The 13,749-nt window shown below is 40.7% G+C and overlaps 1 protein-coding gene across 4 annotated transcripts in view; it reads right to left on the bottom strand.

Annotated features, from left to right (window-relative positions):
* Positions 1–6,245: 6,245 nt before the first annotated feature.
* Positions 6,246–13,749, bottom strand: part of robo3 (roundabout, axon guidance receptor, homolog 3 (Drosophila)) — an 89,491-nt gene continuing 81,987 nt past the window's right edge. For all 4 annotated transcript variants that reach the window (XM_035667004.1, XM_035667005.1, XM_035667006.1 and 1 more), the window contains 2 exons: positions 12,666–12,808; positions 6,246–7,106 (listed from right to left, as the gene is read on the bottom strand). In XM_035667004.1, the coding sequence (XP_035522897.1) occupies positions 7,095–7,106; positions 12,666–12,808 (155 nt within the window). In that variant the 3' untranslated portion in view covers positions 6,246–7,094. The remainder of the gene's footprint in view (positions 7,107–12,665; positions 12,809–13,749) is intronic.

Here is a 13,749-nt window from a genome sequence, read left to right as displayed (position 1 = left end):
TGTCTGTCTCTGTGTGTGTACTGGACTGCCAAAGGGATTATCCTTCATCTGTCTCCTTCACTAAGGGCCATATGTTTCTACATGAAGCCCCCAGCTCCACTGAGCAGCACACACACACACTGATTAGACCACACACTATGAGGCTCACATAGTAATGAGTCAAACACTACTGTATGTTTTGTCTTATTAGTTCATATGCACTCTCACACACATTCACACACACACGCTGCCCTTCGGATTTGTGCCTCACAGATTTTGATTTATGCCAAAATACCAGCTTTATTATATAGCATGTCAGTGAGCAATGACCCATATTAGATATGGCCTGGAACCATGCACAAACTGCATACCGCATACACACACACAGACACATACACATGTAGATTTACTGCATGTCTTTCCTGCAGTCTGTTATTTTACCAAATGGATAATTACCATTCTAAGACCAGACATAACAATATGGGCAGCAGTGTTTGAGTGAGACCTCTTTTAGCACTTTATATAACATTTTTGTGCAGCTTGTGTTAAATCGTTTAGCAGTTTTACAGGATTACATCCCCAGGTTGTCATAGTTCAAACCCCCAGCCATTCACCTCCATCCAATTACTTTATCGGCAACGCTATTTATACAATACGATGGAACTCTATTGATCTGTGGGGAAATGAGGTTAGTTTTGCAGCCACAAAAGTGATTCAACAGGGAATCAAAGCAAATAGAGTAAGAACACAAACTGAATATAAATAGCTACAGAGACAATATTGATGAAGCAGTTAGCCAAATATATATTTTCAAGACCAGAGCAAAAAACTGTGTACAGTACATTCACAGTACATTGATCTGATAACTTGAAATAGCACACAAAGCAGTACCTCTCCAGTTAACTGGCCCTGTGCAACAGTCTCAGTGTGTGTGGTTTAAACTATTATGCAGGCAGCAGTTCAGGCCAGATTGACAGCAGTGGTGTTGCATGCTAAAGTGGTAATCATTCAATTAACTGGAAATCAATGGCACCCATAAGGGTGATCTGTTTCAATATTGGCCTGTCAGTCACACAGGGCCAGCTGACCGCTTCAACACACACGCAAGTGACTTGCACATTAGCACATTTATTGGGAGACGGCCGGGACCACTGGTCAACTCGCCCACTATGGTGAGTATGGACACCATTATGTCCCTGTTCAATTAGCATCTTGTTTGAGTCTGTACTGTCACTGGTCAAAATGGACCTGTGGAAAACATGTATCTCCAAAATATTCCAAATGCTCCAAACTTTTCAAGATAAACCTTTGCAACAGTGATTTTCCCCCAGGTAATCTGTGAAATGGTCTGTTGCCCCTAATGGTATTTGCAAGAATCCACCGCAGCTGAACGAAAACAACCAATCAGAGCCGAGAAAGATACAAAGACTCCTTGGACTCAAGGCTTAAAGATAGTTGATTGTTTAGTCTCATTCCCAGAGTCCAAAAGCATCGGTATTTGACGTCCTAGAAATGAGACTCAACAATCAACTAACTTCCTCCGCTCTGATTGGTTGTTTTCGTCCAGGCCCAATGAATTCTCAATAATGCAGCTAAGGAGCCAGAGGAACCAGATTGTTCCACAGTTTATCCATCTCATGTTCTACTGTCAGAATAAAGTGAAGGTTTCAGCAAATATGACAAAAAAAGATTTTTTATAAAGTTACATTCTGCAGCTTTAACACTTATTGAATATATTGAATCTAGTTGGTTTAATAATAATATCTTTAAAAATACATGTTAATACAAAATAGAAAGCTGAAATATTTATCATTTTATAACATCACTTAAATGTTGATGTTCTGTTACCCTAGGAGCCACTAAATCATTTACCTACATGCACTGACCCTGCTGCCTACATAATGGCTTCATTCTAGCTTCTCTATGTATGCATCACATCAGCCAAAAAGTCACAAACATCCATCTCCACTGTCACAGGGCAAATTAACATGGAAATTGGTGTGTTGCATTTTGGAATGAGGGAACAGGGCTCTAAATGACGCCTTCCCCTCCCTTTCATCCTTCCTTTTCTGTCTCTGTCTCCTTTCTCTCCTCTCAGGCTGTCGGCCGTTTCCTGCGGACCCGGTGGGCGTTCAGGCCCTGACACTGCCCTAATGAATGAGGGAGATGATTTATAGCTGAGGGAGAGGGAAGAGAAGGGAGGGACGGAGGGATGGAGGCAAGTCGAGGGGGGCACAGAAAGGGTAAGGGGTGTTGGGTCACGCCGTAGAAGGTCAGGAACGTAAATCTTCTCATTGTGTTTATCTGTTGTCCACTCTGCTAACATAATATGCATTATAATCTCTGCAAGTCATATAAGGACACGGGACTTCTTTGTCTAGACAGTATGAGGGAAAAAGTAGGTTAAAAAAGTTTAAGGGCAGAAGAGTAGCATAGGTAAGAATATAAAGTTTGATTTAGTGGAACATCTAATCCCTCGTAATCTCAAAGATTCTTTCTTTCTTTATGTTATTGCAGCAGCAGTCCCAAACAGCCCATCCAGTGGCCGTCTGATAAGCCATTTCTAGTGATTTTAGAAAATAAATTGGTGCTTTACAAAAACCATCTAATTCCTATCTTTTGGCCCAAAATCAATTAAATGAACAGATTTCTCATTATTAGAACGCTGCGTTCATGCAATGAATTACTGAACTGACTGTCATTTCTTAAACTACAAACTTTTTTGATAGATTTTTTGGGGGCTTTCTGCCTTTATTAGGTAGGACAGCCAAAGATTGACTGGAGAGGGGGAGAGAGGGGATGACACACAGTCAAGGGCCACAGCCGCTGCAGCAGGGACTCATTGGTATGTAGGGTTCCAACCGAAGGGGTCGGACCTCGTTTGGGCACTGAATATGAGGGGTTGTTAGATAATAAAGAAATACTTTTATTTTCAAGAAATATTAAAGGTTGGAAACTGGTGGTTTAATTTTTAGCAATGTTTTGTATTTATCATATGATTTTATGTAAAATCCAGTTGTAGCCTAACCATAGATGTCAAACAAATGTAGTCAGAGGTGGGAAGGAGCTAAGTACAAATACTTTGTTATTGTACCTTGTTACTATACTACTCTTCTTGAGTATTTATTTTTCTGACAACTTGAGAGGCTGTAATTGTAAATTACAATTTCTCACCCAATAATATTTCATAATAAACTCGTGTTTTGTATTAGCACTGTGTGATTTAAATATTTTATCATCTATATCAAATTCATATATATTTTTATCACTTCTGATCCCCAAAGTCTATCTCTATTATTAGGATTTTGACATATTTACCATTAAAGTGTAGTATCAGACTTTAAAAAAGGCCTGTCAATCAAATCTCAATACATTCATCGGGTCTTTTGAAGATTTTGTATGATTTAATGCTGCTGCCACCTCCATCGCCTCTATCTGTGGACTGCAACAAAGCTGTGCTGCAGCATCTTATCATGCTCTTTTCAGCTGATCACAGAGCACCGAGAGAGGAAATACACCTCAGGCTACTCATGTATGTGTGTAGCTATGTGTGTGTCTGAGCCTGTGAGTTAGTGAGTTTGTGTATGCCAAGACACGGGGAGCATCTGAAGAGCACTGGAGGGTAATGCATGCCTTGTCTCAGGTGGACAGCGGGAGGGAGTGTGTGTTGCACTCTCAGTGCAGAGAACTCGGCAATTTCATGCTCCTCGGCGCGTATGGCGCTCACCCAGGTGCAGTGCACTGTGAAGTTGGGGGGGAATGGGGCATTAGGAGATTAAGAAACAAACAGAACTTCAGCAATAAGGCACAGTTTTTATTTTTCTGACTGGAGAATGTTGTCGGGGAGTTGAAGGCTTCAAGAAGTTTAGGTTGTGCATTAGGAGTTTTTAAGTTTGCGCCAACACACAAGCGTACGCAGATTTCAGTCTTATGGATTACTTATCTTACTGCATATCAAGAAGAATCTCAGACCTGAATTCACTGCATAGATTTTGGCTAATACCCTGGAGGAGTAATGCTGGGGGATTTTGAGAGGATGGATAGAAAACATTCATAATTCACAACCCGTTCCGATCCCCTATCCATTCCAATGGACCTAACTTTTTAAAATGTTTAAATCTATGGCCATCTGACTCCACCTAAATTCACAAACTTATTTGATTGGGTGTCTATAAGCCAATCACAAAGCATGGCCAACCGTGCAATGAGGAAGGGTAAAGGTGTGTGTTTGTCCAGTGTGTAACATTATTGACTTGACAAGTTCACAGTTTTTCAAGTGTGTTGTAAAGCAAAACTAACCTGCCCAAAGTACAGTGCATATAGTTTTGGTTGCTCGTACGTCCTGTCTATATTGGCTGAGAGGAGCTCACTTCCTAATTTGATTCTAATGTGAAAGGTGGAGGGCCACATCGTGCTTTGTGCAAAATGGCATTTTTAGGTTTCACCCGTGTGGGTGTAGTATTACTGAAGCTAATTTCAGGCAAAATTAAGTAGCGCTGTCACAGTATCAGATTTTCGCCACACGATTAAGTATTAACGATAACAATGTTATAGCTATTCCTAACCCTAGGAAATCATTTTAAACATGCTATTAGTCAAATTCATCTTTAACTTCTATTGTCTGTTTTTTCTCTTTTTAGGCAAAATAATTACATAAATGGAGTGAAGCCTGCGAGCTAGTTCAGGCAGTCAACTCGAGCTGCGCTGCTATACACACATGACATGCCTTATTCCATAATAACTAACCAAGCACACCCCTCTCCAATCTGCCGGGCTATTTAAACTGCACAATTTCCCAGCTTCTCCCTCTGCTCTGCTCAATGCCCTTGCGCTTTGCCCTGCATCTTGTATTCTGCTTGCTGCTCTGTAAGCCCACCACCACCCAGCATCCACCTGTAGGCTCCGGCCTAGGGGGTTAACGCTATTTGCCTCATCACTCCCCAATATCTCTATGTAAACATATCTGTGGGAGAATGATGAGGTCAAAGCCTAGAGCCAAAATCTAGATATGCCTATACTGCTGTAATAAACATTTCAAACGTGAGTTTTCTGACTGAACTGTAACACTGCCAACAGCATTAAGATGCATTACTGTACCACTACCTACTGTGTGGGAACAGAAATAAATCAAAATGATTTAAAGCTGCACTAGGCAACTTCTATAAAAATAAAGTTTTTTCAAACTTGTGGAAGCTGTCCCTATATCCTGACAGTAGTACATGAGACAGATAATCTGTGAAAGCATCAGGTTCCTCTGGCTCCTCCACGGCTGAATATAAGCAACCAATCAGAGTCAAGAAAGATAGTTGATTGTCAAATACTGACAGTTTGGAGTTGGTAGCTTAAAGCTTTGGGACCCAAAAAGCGCATTTTTGACCAGGAAATGAGACACAACTAATCAATCAATTATCTTTCTTGGCTCTGATTGGTTGTTTTCATTCAGGCCCCGTGGATTCTTGCTAATGTCATTAGGAGAACTAGGAGGAGCCAGAGGAACCTGATTGTTTTAATCTGTTTTGTGTACTTCTGTCACAATATAGTTAAGCAAAAAATATTTTTAACAGAAGTCACCTACTGCAGCTTACTATTCACACAATATCAAAATGTTGTTTAAATGTTACAGTTATCAGTATATCTGAACACCCCTCATGTAAAGTGGGTATTTTTCTACTTATTACAGTATTTTTATCATGAAATTTTCCTATTTGTATTACTTTCCATCCAAAGCAGCTCATCAAGGACGACGCAGTGTCCAAACAAAAAGATGGAATTTAGTCATAACTTTGGAAGACACCCACTTAATCCTGTCTAGCTTAGACTGCTGACACCTCAGATCCCTTAACCTTGGCTTTAGCTGAACTTCAGGATGTATTGTTGAACAGAACGAGGACTGCCTATTTTGTTCTCCATCTCATTCATAGGAATTACATTTGGAGCACTCTTGGCGGTTAGTATTGACAGGCGGTAGAATTTAGAGCGTTGTTTTAATATCCAGTTGAAAAAATGTGAACCTTTTGTTTGTTCTGGATGTTGTTGTATTCATATCTCTCCTGTTCATTTATTCATTAGCATTTCTCTGTGTGGGTGTAGTATTACATGTCGAAGTAGTCCAGATGATGTTCTGTTTGGTGTGTCGTCCAATATGAAATGCCAGATGACTAACTGTGACTCCACTGTTGTCCTTGAGAGTAGGAAGTAACAGACGTGAAGCTGAAAATCCAAACCCCGCTGCTACACATCCTGAATCCAAAGAAACGAGTAAAGGCTTGGATCAGCAAATGTATTTTATTGTACATTTACAAAACGACAAGAGTACAAAAAAGTCAGTCCACAGACATTTTTTTGTTTGTTTTGGAAGGAGTATATGCAAATTTTTATCTCACAACTGCAGCAAACAGTCCCTCAGACGAACAAGGAGAGGGGACGAGAACGGAGCCAGAGGGGAGGGAGGCTACAATCAAACTTTTATAAAGCCTGTCTGTCTGCTGGCACACTGGAACATTTCTGCTGCAGAGAAACCAAAGGAAACATAGAAAAGTAGAACATTCGTAGTGGACTACATGGGTGCAGGGGATCCCGGGTGGGGCAGCGTCCGTCTGGGAGCGAGAACCCGCTCGTTTTGGCTTTTTCTGACCGCCCACATCTCAACCAGCAAACACACTTTGTGCTTCATATTTTCTGTTGTTTTGCCATCACAACAAGAGAGTGCAACAGTAGTTAATGCTTTTCCAAAAAGTATACATTTTGACAAAAAGGTTGGCACATTCAAGAAGACATGAGCTTTTTTTTATAATAACAGACTTTTTTAACATTGTTTTTTTTTTATCCTCATAAATACAATATACGTCTCTTTCCCTGTATCCAGAGCCCACAAAAGAACAGTACAGACACAGGTATTTACAACTCAAGGGAGAGGAGTGAACTCGATAGCTCATAAATAATCATGGTAATACCAAAACATGATGTCAAGTCCGTTCTTTCTTTCACAGCAATGACACAGAGTCCGGTATCTTGAAACCCAAAACTTGTCCTCTTGTCCAGCTCGTTGTGTCCACGGTGGAAAGATGATGGATGATGGAGGCATCGAAGGTACGCCGACTGAGTCACTGGAGTCCTTATCTCATTTCCTGGGAAGACAGAAATATTTTCAGATCAATAAAAATTCAGTATGTAAGTAAGTATTATGTAGTTGAAGACTCATGTAGTCGTATACTAAGGTTTTTGCACCACCCTGCCCCTGGGAACTGAATGCCTTGCTCTAGTGGATAGTCGTTGCTGAAGGACAGGGAGTATTATTAGTCGCCAAGGAGGTAATATTTTCTGTGCCATACACTAAATATTTTTTACTTTCCTATAGGGCTGTGAGGAAATCAATACACTTGAGCATCACAATATTTTGTTTTGTGATATTGTATCGATTCTCAAAAACACATTTTTGTGTTTAAACCCCCAACTGCTAGATGGCAGTGTTATAAATTGAAGGCTATGTTGTTGTTGTTAGATGTGAGGACTGTGATAAATACAAATGCAGATCCTCTGTTCTAATTGCATAAGTAAACTTATTTTTATGTATTTGCCAGTTTGTTCTTTATACTATGTCAGTTTTCCTAAAATTAGATTTAAAGGAAAATTGCAGTATTTCACCTTGCTAACCCGCAATATATTGCAGTATGTTGAATTGTATTTGTATTGAATCGCAGTGCTATCTGTGACAGTGAATGGTGAATGGCCGTGACTAAACACAAAAAAACAACTGTCACTGCCACTGTAGAAACAAATACTGCAGGTATGTAAAAAAATAAACAAAATGGGCTTTTTTGGCTTAAACCTAAATTCCGACGAGCTTGAACTCATTCTAATTAAAGTGATTGGTGTGCAGATGTGCAGTGTTGGCGAGGTCTGTGCTTTCCGAGTGCCCCTCTTGTTCAATCTTTGATCAATATTTTCTCTGATTCTAAGCCTATTTATCTGTCCATCAGATTCTCACTTTAATGAGACCAATAAGCTGGGAGCAGACTGCAGTCTCAGTCTGGCCATTAACTTTGTCACGACTATCAGTTTTGTGACAATGGGTCAATTTAGAAAATATTGCTGTGTAGTCAGGGTTAAGGACTGCAGTATTTCCTCTCAATCTCAAACGATCCTGTACATTTTTACGTGTGTTGCCCCCTGTTAAACGTTTCGTGACATTGGCTTTCCGCTGTCTTCCAGAGAATGCTGAAATACTTTAAAGGGATGTGATGTATTTCTGTAATACATCAAATATGCATGGATCACAAATTGTGAATGTTGTAAACCACACAAAGAAATGTTTAAATCAGTTTAAGAAAGTCAATTTGAGTCTGCTATAGCATATATTTATTTATATTTATCCTAAAATCTAGCAGTGATGTGTGAATATGCATGTCACCTATGGTGAATGTCACTCTGACATCATGTCTGTTATAGTCATGCATGAGTCAAACAACATACACACCATAAACACCCCCCGCTAGCCACAGCCTGTTCCCCCTGCTGTTCCCTCAGGCTGGGAGACTGCTTAATTCATACTCAGCACTCCACCATTTAAAATAGTTTTATTTATTCACCCATCTCCTGTACATCTAAGAGAATATACAGAGCCTGAAAACAAGAACATGAGGGAAGTGGCATTTCAGGCAGAAGACATAAATATATAAGGCAAAAAGAGGGTGGCACATCTGCAGTTTAGTTTTTTTTCTAATTCAAACATCATCACTTAAAACAGCATTGGTGTTTGATAAAAGCATGGACATAAAATTGAAAAAAAGCAATAAAGACTTCAGTGAAACATGTTTTTGGTTCCTCAAGCTGAGTCTGGAGCTTTATGGACGCTCTTTGAGTTGATAGAGGTACTCGATGTATGATAGTTTCTATAGTACTGCGCCCTAAGGCACAGTCCTTTTGGGAAACAAGGCTATGGTCAAAAGCATCATTACTTTGAACAGATCTGAATTTTATGACTGAGATCTGCAATAAGCACAGAGAAAGCTCAGAAACAGTTGAAAGAAAGGTTTCTCATATGTGATGTGGCTGCATTTATGTTCCTGCTAGAATGGGGGCACCGCCTGATGTAACAAGGGCAGTGTGTGTTTTCTCAAGTCTAAACTGGTTGTCGAGTCTGTATTCTTTCTTTTTCCCCAGACCAAATCGGTCACAAAGTATGTGTTGCTCATATTAAAAGTGTCACTTTTGCATGAGCAGTGTTTGGAACTGCGGAGCTCTCTTGTGTGTTACCCAGAATCTAACTAGCAGTCATTCATGCTCTCCAATGTCAGTGTTTGATATCCCTCCTCTGTACAGATGTCCCCAGCCTCAGAGCTGATGTAACAGACCCGAGGACATCAACACCCTCATCCAATCCCCCCTTCCTAGACTGACCGCCTGGGTCAAAGGGCAAAGATAGCAGTCAGCAACACCACAGGAAGAAACGGGTAACCTAATCCAGGCTTCCTGTGGAAACACCCCAAACTTTATTGCGAAGGAGGTTGCGCTTTCATGTTCCCAGCAAGGCGTGAAGAGGCCAGTATGGGTCAGTTAGGGGCAGTTGGGGGGGGGGTGAGGTGTGCCTTACTGCTCCACAGGGGGTTGACCTGAGAGGCACGAGATACAAGGGAGCTCTGTATGTGTGTGTATGTGCTGACAGCAAGTGAAAAGAGCGATTGTGCGCGAGTGTGCCACTTTTACAAGTTGCTTTGCTACATTCCCATGTCAGATGTGTGTTGAGGTCGGCGTGGAGTGACCCGTGACGGGGCCATCCTTTATCCTTCTGCACATACAGGCAGCTTTATGGGGATGCCTCAGGTTACAGCATTAAACTTAACAACTACAGCACTAAAAGAAAGCATCAAAGCTGCTACACTGTCCATCTCTTAAATCCACGCTTACGTTGGGCGACTCAGTTTGTTCTTGCTATACACAAACTTTCAGTCTGAAACTCTGGAGATAATTTTGTGTAGAAGTAAACTAAAAGCAATGCTGGCAAGTAACTAAGGACATTTACTAGGAACTAGTAGAACTAAGAAAAGAGATCACATCTCTCCTGTTCTAGCTTCTCTGCACTGGCTCCAATTTAGAATAGAATTTAAAATTCTCCTCCTCACATATAAAGCTCTTCATGGTCAGGCGCCTTCTTATCTTGAAGAGCTGATAGTACCCTATTACCCCTCTAGAACACTACGTTCTCTGGATGTTCAGGGCTTCACTTGTGGTTCCTATAGGTCCTCTAAAAGTAGAACAGGAGCCCAGAGCTTCAGTTACCAAGCTCCTCTCATGTGGAACCAGCTTGCCATTTGTGGTTCGGGAGGTCAGACACCATCTTTCCCCACATTTAAGAGCTAGGCTAAGAACGTCTCCTCCTTTGATAAAAGCTTATAGTTAGGATGGATCAGGTGAGCCTACTGGCCACCCTCTCTCTTAGTTATGCAAATGCTATAGACCTAGACTATCCGGGGTTTCCCATGTGCACTGAGCTCCTCTCCTTCCTTCTCTCCTCGTTTCTTGCACTCCATTCATGTCCCATTAATGCAATGTTACTAACTTCACTTCTTTCCCCCGGGGAGTTTTGGCTTTCCTCGTCTCGCAGGTTCTCAATGGATCCTGGTGGAGCCCTCTCCATGGTCCTGTAGACTCGCCATTGCTAATATCAACTGATATTATCGTTATTATATTAGTTATTATTATTATTATTAATATTTTATTCTACAGATACTATTACATTAATCACTCTCGCTGTCCCCAAATCTGCTGTTGTGAAGGGGGGGGGGGGGGGGGTTTCGTTGCCATCATCTTCTTCATGTTCATCATCAATCAAGTCACTACTATTAGTATAAGTTGTTGCTACTGTTGTTTGCCTGTGCGTCTGTCTGTCCTGTCCTTTCTGATCTGTCTGTCTCTCTCTCTCTCCTCTCTCCCCCAAACTGTCAAGGCAGATGACCACCACCACCGGCTGAGGGGGGGGGGAGGCCGAGGAGACGGGTCTGTGCGCCGAGGGGTGGGTCTGGCCGGTTAACAAGCGCCCCGTTTCTCTTCTTCGCTCGCCCACAACGCTGCTTGCTCCATCCGTCGTTCTGCTTGCGGCCGCCCTCTCTGTAAATTGTAAAAGGAGTTCGGGTCCTTAGACCCTGCTCTATTTGAAAAGTGGTCCTGAGATAACCTCTGTTCTGAATTGGGCGCTAATTCAATATAGAATTCATGAATTCCGAAATTGGATTACTCAAGTGCTTTTTAGAGGTACTTTGTAGTTTTTATTCTACAATTTTTTTTTGGCAACTTTAGTTAGGAAAAACATATACTGGAAGTATTGAACATTGAAAGTATTACATGATTAATTTCTGTAGAATTTCTTTTACTTTTGACACTCCAAGTACGTTTTTTCTAATAATATGTACGTACATTTACTTTGGCTTGTTATGAATTATTTACTTTAGTGTGGTATTGTAATGTTCACCCAAGTATGTTTATTTTTAAAATGGCATTGTCTTTTCAATATTCAATTTACTTTTCCAGTTTCCCTTTAAACAAAAACATTTAACAATGGCCTGCTTATAGTTAATAGTAAGGTAATAATAATAATAATAATAATATTACAAATATTGTGAAATAGCAATTTGAAAATGGAAAGAAAAAATGGCAGTACCAATTGGTCATTTCAATTTCCAGTTTCTTTTTAAACATTGAATAATGAGCTGATTATTCTCTGAAGCAGGGTACATTATTGATGTAATTACAGATTTCTAATTCTAACCCTTTTCATTTTAAGAAACCATCCTATACAATGCATTTCTAAAGTGTCAGTTCAGTGTTTTCTGCTTCTACTTGACCAACATGTTTACAGATGGACAACACTTATATAACACCTTTCTACCTTAACTAACAAAGATGTAAAGGGCTTATCTTGCTCTGTCACACTCACAACGGCGTAAAGCTCCCATATAAGGCGCTGGCTGCCTATCAGGAGCAACTTGGGATTCAGTGACACTGAATGGGGACAGGAGGGACCCAACAACTCTGTGATTAGTGGACAACATGCTCCACCTCCTGAGCCACACAAATTGTTATGCTTTCTATCATCAACTATTACACCTCCTCCCACCTACAGTAACATTCAGGGACATGTCAAACACTGTTTTGTACGTGTTGCCTCACACGCACTAGATTCCTGCAGAGCTTCCCATTCGGCTGGCACAGCTTGTTCTCCTGTAAAAGGCACCAGCTCGTTGAGAGGGAGCCTGCAGGGGGTGCATTTAAAGGAGCACTCCCACAGTGAAGTGCGGCCTCAGAAGTGCACTCCAGAGAGAGCAGTGGGGTGGGCGCTTAACATTTTCTCTTACTGTAAAGCCCAATCCTGAGTAGACGGTAACGGTAGATCTGTATGTATGAGCCTAAGAGCGCGTTGTGTGTGTGTGTGGGCAACAAGGGAATGTAAAAGCTCTTTTCATGCGCCCGCATGTATAAGATTATGTGTGTTTTATGGAGCGCAAGAAATGATATGTAGATAAAACTAAACCACCAAGTGAACCTCTCCATGGCAGGAATACTCTTTGTTCCTGTGCTCATAAATATCTAAAATCATCAATTATTAAAACCATTTGAGGTGAAAGGAGAACTGTTTTCCTTGCATAAATCCGCAGTGAAATTATAGGATCATTACCACTGCCATATCCTACCTCGTTGTGTTTTCTGGCCGAGTTGAGCCCTCGGGAGCCCGTGGAGCCTCTGGACGAGGAGCTTCCTGTGGTCGAGCAGTTACTGGACATCTGACTCCTGGAGAGGTAACCGGCCTTACTGCTGTATGCCATCGACTCCTCATCTGAGGAGGCAAAGATGAAGGACACAACAATGTGGTTAACCTTTAAGCGGTCGTTTAAAACAGTGGTTCTCAACTAGTCTCACCTTGGGAACCACGTTTTCCTATGGTAGTCGCAACTCACTTTTATAGAATTGAAACCAAGAAAATTTATTTTTCAAATAGGCTAGTAAACACAATGTCATAATGGCCTTTTTTAACATAAAATATACAGATATTTTCATCCCGGCATTTAGAGCACATTACTCTAATAATAAACTGAGTATGAACATCACAACTGCTTGCAGCTGATTATTAGAAATATGAACAAAATCCTACCAAAGCATCATACCTGTAAAAAAAACAAGGCGTTTTTGTGGAAGCTTTTCTGACAAAATAAAAGTCAGACATCAGCATTAAAGCAAGCATTTAAAATAGATTTGTTTTTTTGACCACACCTTACCTTTTTTAAACAAATTGTAGCTTCTGCGATTGGGATATTACACTTAGCCATATTGCAATTTCTCAACCGAACGTCTTGAGAAAGCATGGTTGAAAAGGGAGCACAGTGTCTTATTGGGAAAATAAGGGTTAATCCAGACAGTATGTATCTGCTGGACAGTTTAAAGCTGCTCTAGGCTAAAATTCCCCTTATAAATTCCTTCTATTTGTCCATATTTAATTCTGGCATTGGGGTTTGTCTAGGGCTGCACAATTAATTGAACTATTATCAAAAGTGCAATATCAAAATGCCAGAAGCTGCAATTTGTTTGATAAAGGTAAAATGTGTGACAAACAGCATTATAATGAAGTACTGTAGTGCTGCAGAGATGCGCTGGCTTACAAATGTTGTTCTCCAGATGTAAGAAAACACCAACAAATCTCTCATCATCATAATGATCATCATTTTTTTGTGTGATGCAAAAATGATCATTCCCAATAATTGTGAATCATTGCAATCACAA

Source organism: Morone saxatilis, unplaced genomic scaffold (assembly GCF_004916995.1).
Source record: "Morone saxatilis isolate NCDOM2014 unplaced genomic scaffold, NCSU_SB_2.0 Contig20, whole genome shotgun sequence".
Taxonomy (NCBI): Eukaryota; Metazoa; Chordata; class Actinopteri; family Moronidae; genus Morone; species Morone saxatilis.
Note: the sequence above shows the minus strand (reverse complement) of the source record. Positions and strands in the feature narration are given on the sequence as shown.